At 45.3% G+C, this 7,208-nt stretch overlaps 1 protein-coding gene across 1 annotated transcript in view; it reads left to right on the top strand.

Annotated features, from left to right (window-relative positions):
• Nucleotides 1-6,611: 6,611 nt before the first annotated feature.
• Nucleotides 6,612-7,208, top strand: part of CNIH3 (cornichon family AMPA receptor auxiliary protein 3) — a 122,672-nt gene continuing 122,075 nt past the window's right edge. Inside the window, exon 1 of the mRNA XM_007454475.1 lies at nucleotides 6,612-6,692. Within this exon, the coding sequence (XP_007454537.1) occupies nucleotides 6,612-6,692 (81 nt within the window). The remainder of the gene's footprint in view (nucleotides 6,693-7,208) is intronic.

Here is a 7,208-nt window from a genome sequence, read left to right as displayed (position 1 = left end):
GGCTGAGCCTGCGCGTCCGGAGCCTGTGCTCTGCAACGGGAGAGGCCACAACAGTGAGAGGCCCGCGTACCGAAAAAAAAAAAAAAAAAAAAGATATAAAATAACAAGTCAGGGTGATATATATACAGCACAGGGAACGTAGTCAATAATATCAAAATAATTTTGGTGACAGATGGTTACTAGACATCATGGTGATCAATTCACAGTGTATATAATTATTGAATCAGTGTGTTATACACCTGAAAATAACATCATACTGCATGTCAACTATACTTCAATAAAATTTTTTCTAAATTCTTTTTGCATTACAGCATTACAAACTGTTCATTGATGTCAAAAATTCTTTCAGTTTTAGCCTCAGTTCCCAGATCATCAGAGATATTATTTAATTCTCTTTGTTTATTTGATGTATGGTATTGTTGTGGACTGAACTGTGTCCCCCACTAATTCATATGTTGAAGCCGTAACCCCCCAATGTTTGGAGATCAGGACTATAAGGAGGTAGTGAAAATTAAGTGAGGTCATAATGGTGGGTGCTTAATCCGATAGGAGTGGTGTCCTTATAAGAAGAGGAAGAGACACAGATTCCCTTCCCTCTTCCTCTCCCTCCCCATCTGTGTGTGCACAGAAGAAAGGCCATGTAAAGACACGGTGAGAGGGCGATCATCTGCAAGCCAGAGAGAGAGCTCTCACCAGAAACTAAACTTTCCAGTACTTTGATCTTGAACCTCTAGCTTCCAGAACTGTGAGAAAATAAATTTCTGTCGTTTAAGCCACCCAGTCTGTGATATTTTGTCATGGCAGCTGGAGCAGACTAATACAATAATAAATACAAAGCTTCGAGAAAAAAATTTACAGTGAACTATTGACTTTACATCTTTCATTGCATCATCCAGGGGTAATTGAACACAGTGACTTAGTGCCAAATTAAAAACATTTAAAAACATTTCTAAGATTTTGGACTTTCTCCCTAACCAGACTTTCTCCCTAACATACAGGCAACTAGCACTGTCTGAACAAAAAGTTTCAATGAAAATATATCTCATTGACACCATTTTTCTTAAACATTGACAATAAAGTTTGGTCATTATTTCAGGTAGTATTCCTTCCAACTCCACAAGATCAACAAAATTTAAAATTTCTCATTTTAAAATAAATTTTTAATATGCTTTTATATGAAACAGTTGAAGGTTCATAGAAAGTGAATATTTTACTCTTTTGATTTATAACTTTTAAGATAAGTTGTTTTCTCATTTCAGTAGATATATGTTTTCCAACAAGTGGGAACATAGATCTAGAATGTAATGTATTCTTATATAGGTACTATCCTTTTTAAAATGGCTATTGAATATTTCATGTTTGGAAATGCTTGATTGTGTTTAAGCACATGCTGGCTAGTGTTAACCTTTTAAAAGGTACTTTCTTAATATTTTTAATCATTTAATCAACATTTTGTTAAACTTAGAAGATTTCTTTCAAATACATTATTGTGTGAAACTGATCTTTTGATTGTTTTTCTCAATGATAATTACAATTTTCTTTTATTGAACCATGAGCTTTGGCAAAATGTGATTGCCACTCTGATGAATATCTAAATCTTTTAACAGTCAACTCAGTGCACCATTTGCATCCCATATTTATATCCCTAGCACTGATGAGACACTTATATTTTTGTTAAAATAGTCTAATTATTTTACATTAAAGAAATAAAAAGTATTGTGTGCATTTGCACTGACTCTTGCACAGAGTAAAAATGTTCAGGTCGTTTGGATTTCCACACAGTAAGTATTCTAGGCTATACTTCATTATTAACATTGCTTGTTCTTTTCAGGCTCAGAAGATTGAGTTGTATGATATTTAAATGGAACATTAATAAATGTATCCATGTTGGTTTTCTCTTTATTCTGTGAGTTTGTTTTTAATATTTTATTTATAAATTCTTAAGTTTATAAATATTGAAACACTACATTTACCACTTACACAAGCATTACAATGCACAAATACAAGTAAAGTAACAACTATGTAGAATCAGGGGCAACCACATGATTTCAATATAGTGATAAACCAGGATGTCAATAGCATGGTGTGCTCTGTGATAAATAAGCATCCGAGAGGCCCGTTTATCAATGATCCTTGTGATATCCTATGACAACTGGCCCAAATGAATGAGTTTAATTTAGAATTTTTAATTATTTATTAATTTTCCTGTTTGCTGCAGCAACTGTAATACTTACCAACTGGAACAGAAATCTTTCAAGAGTATCACAATCACTGCAGTTATACCAGTGAGGGAATAGGAAGTTCAGGGCTGGTGGGGTGGCCCAGTTATGATGTCAATGGTATTTCCTCCCTCTGTCTTTTTTGGCTTCTCCATTCTTAATGTGTTGATTTCCTTCTCATGATCACAAGATGGCTGGTGTGCCTCCAGGCATCAGGTTTGCATTCCAGGTGAAAAGAAGTATATATCTCACAGGTTCAAGCTGTGTCACATGGCCACTCCTACCTGCACAGTGGCTAGGGAAAAAAATCAAGTAATTGGCTTTTCAATGTCTACAGTAGCTGAAACAATGTAGGTTGGCAGCATATTATGATTTATAAGAAATATATCAATATATTTGGTCATTCAAATGTCCCCCATCTTAGCTCACTGCTCCCCAAACCCCTGAAATGTCCTGAGTGAGAAGAGCAGTGGGAGCATCTTTTGTGATAATATTTGATCTCTTGTCCTCAGTTCCTGAAATCACTTCAGAGCCAGAAAGGTGAAATGGTGTCTCGTTATTCATAACAAGCCCCTTTCCACCACAACTGAGTTTATGTTAATGGTGTGACTCCTGGAAAGCACATACGGATGGCGGCTAGTTGTGCAGGGAATCAACCACGAATAGAGGGTTGGAACTTTTAGTCCCACTCCCTGATTTCTGGAAGGGGAGAGGGGATGGAGGTTGACTCTGTTACCAATGATTTAATCCATCATGCTTGTGTATTGAAGCCTCCACAACAGTCTAAGAGGACAAGATTTGGAGAGCCTCCATGTTGCTGAACCAGAACCCATTGCTGTAGGTGGTGCATCCCAAACTCCATGGGGACAGATGTTCCTGTGTTCAGGACCCTTTCAGATTTTGTCCTATGTATCTCTTAATCTGGCTGTTCATTCGTATCCTTTAATATCCTTTGTAATAAACTGGTAATCTACTATGTAAACTAGATTGCTAAGTACTGTGAACCATTCGAGCAAATTAATCAAACCCAAGGAAGGTGTCCTTGGAACCTCCAAATCAACAGCCAGCCAGCAGAAGCACAGGTAACAACCTGGTCTTGTGATTGGCATCTGAATTGGAGGACCGGCTTATGAGACTGAGCCCTTAACTTGTAGAATCTGATACTATCTCCAGGTAGACAGTGTCAGAATTGAGTTGAATTGTAGGTCACCAGCTGGTTTCTGAGGGGTGCATGGTGATGTGGGAAAATCCTCCACATTGGAATTGGGTGCAGAACACTTTAGTTGGTCACTCAACATCTATTTCTAATCACTTTATTCCTTGCCTTCCTGTACTGTGTCATAGCCACTTTTTTTTTTTTTTTTTTTTTTTTAAAGACACTGCCTTGTGAAAGAGTTATTAATTACCTCAGCAGTTAGACTGGGAACCTTGTGGATCCCTAACGATGCCCACAACATATGGGTACTAAACAACAGTTGCTGAATAAATAGTAACCACCTGGGGTTCTTATTTTCTGAAATTCTACCACTGCAGTCACCTTTTCTGAGATACCATTCTATAACCAATAAAACTAAATAAAGCATGGCTGGGGAAAGGGCAAGAAAAATAGAGGCTATGATATGGATGGAGACTTGAAAGTCAGAGTGGTAGGATAATGAAAATTTCTTCTGATGTAGAGACTTCTGATGCTGGTAATGCTGGGCTAGATAATTCAGACCAATCCTCCGACTGAACACAATTTTAAAAGCCGGATGAAATATAAAAACATCTTCTTAAAAGCACCAAAGACTCAACAAGGGAGTAAGAAATTACTGGGGTCAAGTTCTGAGAGTGGTTGGGAATCTAGAAACATCAGCCTAGCACTTGGGGTCAATTTTGCCCTAGAGGCATTTGCTAATCTAGAACAGGTGGCTGAGAGGCTGCTTTTAGTGCTTTGCAGGGTTGGAGCAAAAGTCAGAGTCCAAGGACCACCAAGACTTGGGACTTGAAAACCCACTCGCTTTGGCTTGGGATCCAAAAGGACTGTTACATGTGAATAAGAGTGAACCAGAAAAAAACCAGCCCTTACACAGACCACAGTCAATGGGTAGCCCACAAATCTCAATCCCTGAAATTGGATTGAGGTAATTCTAGAGTGTTCATTTCCCCTAGACACTTGGTAAATGAAGTAGAAAATTTTCTTTGGAGAAAGATAACATCATCTCAGACCTCAAATTTCCACAAGAACTTTTAAAAACAATGTTTGACATACAATAAAAAATTACTAGACAGATGAGGTGCTAGGACTCCGGAAGCAAGAACCAGCAGAAACAAATGACAACAGATCAGCCTTGAAGGGACTCCAAATATTGAATGGTCAAACTTCCCTTTGAGATTATCGTATCGTTTTGGTGTTACAAAAATTTATGCAGTATAATTACAATTAAAAGAAATAATTGATATCAAGTAAAAAGCAAAAATAGAGCTAGAAAGAAATATACCGACCACTTTTGTGTTAGTGGTGTCTGAGGGTGGTAAATTACAGCGTTTGCTTCATCTTTTCCCATCTCTGTATTTCCAAATTTTCCTTAATGAAACTTTATACTTGCAGACATACTTTGGTGAAAGATAAAGTGGCAACAAATATAACACAGAGCAGGGCTGAAATCACAGGTGTGCAACCTCTACAGTTGTGGGGCGTGGGGCAGGCGAAGTCCTGTACTCAGAAGGGCCTCACCCCTGGTTTAAAACTCTGCCGGTTGCTATCTTCAAATTCTTAATATACGTATCAATACATTTAAACAAGAAGCCCCACACTTTAATTTTGCGCTTGGCGGTGCAAAGTATGTAGACCTAGAGGCAATTACGTGTTGACCCTCAGGCAGATAAGGAAACCGAGATTTAAAGAGGTTTAGAAAGTTGCACTTAGAACGGAGTCTGACTGCAAAAGCACATGCTCTTGACACTTTAGACCAACACCAATACACACAGAGTCACTGCTGCTGCCTTTCCGGCCCACAATAGTCCTCAAAGTCTAGTTTCCTCATTCCCAAGGTCAGAAGGCGGGGGAGCGTGGAGGCGGCGAGTGAAAGACGCTCATGGAGAATTTTTCAGGGATGCGCTGCAAACGCAGCCCGGAGCATTAAATCCACAGCTCGGGAAAACCCACCCGAACAACCCTGGGTTCCAAGAGCTTGTCCTGTGTGCCCAACCAACACGCTTCCAGCTCCCTCGGCGCCACATTTCCCACTCCCGAGCAAGAGGCGAGATACTGAGCGGCTCCTGCAGCCTTTAGGTACTAGGTACACACATACCCTTCCGCAGCTTCCCGCCTCCTCCAGACGCACGTGTTTAAAGAGTCCCTGCTCCTCCCGACCCAGCCCCACCTCGGCGCGGCCGTCCTGCCCCGCCTACGCCGCTGGCTTCAAGTTTCCTCGGAGAGGCCGGCTGGCGCAACCGCAGCGGCGGAGGCGACCGGGATCCTGCTTGCGCTTGGCCGCCCACCTTTCCCCAGCCCCGGCCGCCTCAGTCTCCGCCCGCCGGGGAGGGCGTGCTCGGCGGAGCCGGAGCCGAGAGGGAGGGGATCCCCGGCTGCGCGTCTTCACTTCTCGCAGTGACACAGGCGGCGGCAGCAGCAGGTGGAGCGAGCTTCCGCGGCGAGCAGCTCTTGGCCTGAGATCCACTACAGCTGCCCGGGCGGGAGCAAGCCCGCTGGGCTGGAGCCCGTGCCCGGCCCGGTCCAACCCCTCGTTTCCGGGGAACTTGTATTACCGAGGCCGGTGGGCCAGGGGCCGCAGCAGGGGCCGGGGCCGGGCGTGCCCAAGAGCGCAGGGCAGCCGTGGAATCCGCGTCCGGGGCGCAGGACCAAGGGGACCTGGCTCTTCCCGGCTACCTGAAGACCTGTTCTCCAGGGACTTGGGAGCAGCTCGGGGTCTGCCCGGGCACCTCGCTGGACGCTCTCGGTTGGCTCCTGGCTGGCGCGGGAGAGTCCCGAGCGGCGCTGTCGGCTCTCCTGTGTGGCTTAGGCGCGGAAGGCAGGGGGCTCTTCCCTGGGATTCCGGGGCCACGGGAGCCCTCCGTGGAGTCCTCGCAACCCTCGCCGTGTTGTCTCGAGAAGCTCGCTGGTTGACGCTCATCTGCAGGAGTTCTCTACTGATTTGGTTTCTTCCTCGATTTGGGGATAGTTCCCGCCAACGACGCCCGACGCACTTATTTTCGCAAACAAGCAGGAGTCCCGGGTCGCCAGAGCCTGCGGGAATCCTGGCCCTGTTCGCGGACGCTCAAGGCTCTTTCCGCTTGGCGTACCTTTTTTGCCCCCCTTTTGAGGGAGTGCGGTCCTTGAGGGGGACAACGGCTTCCTAGGCGCTGCTTTGTGTGTGGTGCGGTTGGAGTGCGGGCGGCCCCCGGCCGGCCATGGCCTTCACTTTCGCTGCTTTCTGCTACATGCTGTCGCTGGTGCTGTGCGCTGCGCTCATCTTTTTCGCCATCTGGCACGTGAGTAACCGGCAGCGGCTTCTAACTCTTTGCTTTCGCCCCCCAAACGCGCCCCTGGCCACCTCCTTCCCCAGGTTCCCGAAGATGCCACCTCACTTTATCCACATTGCGAGTGTGGACGGATGGGAGGCCGGCTGCGGCGCACCCGAGGTTAGACCCTCTGCCGCTCCGTTGTCCCAGGGCGGGCAATCCTGAGGCCGGGCGCGCCTTCGGTGCCCTGGCTACTGGCTGTAGGCGGAGGGACCGCCGGTTTCCGGGGCAGAGCACCCTTGCCAGGGCCTGGTCTTGTGTCCCAGACCCCGGGGTTTAGCGTCTACAGCCCCATCTACCCCCTTACTTCCCCGGCCGCCTGCTCTGCTGCCCGCGGGAGGCGAAGTAGAAGCGCCACCGTCGGCCCGGCAATTAGTCAAGTAACTATAACAACTAAACATTTAAAATGTAAGCATCTGTGGTGGGTTGCATTTAGACATAATTGGAGACAAAGTGGAAACACGACGGGAGCGCCTTGTAAGAGGG

Source organism: Lipotes vexillifer, unplaced genomic scaffold, assembly GCF_000442215.2.
Source record: "Lipotes vexillifer unplaced genomic scaffold, Lipotes_vexillifer_v1.1 scaffold634, whole genome shotgun sequence".
Lineage (NCBI taxonomy): Eukaryota > Metazoa > Chordata > Mammalia > Artiodactyla > Lipotidae > Lipotes > Lipotes vexillifer.
The sequence above is the reverse complement of the archived record's forward strand: the minus strand, read 5'-3'. Positions and strand labels throughout refer to the sequence as shown.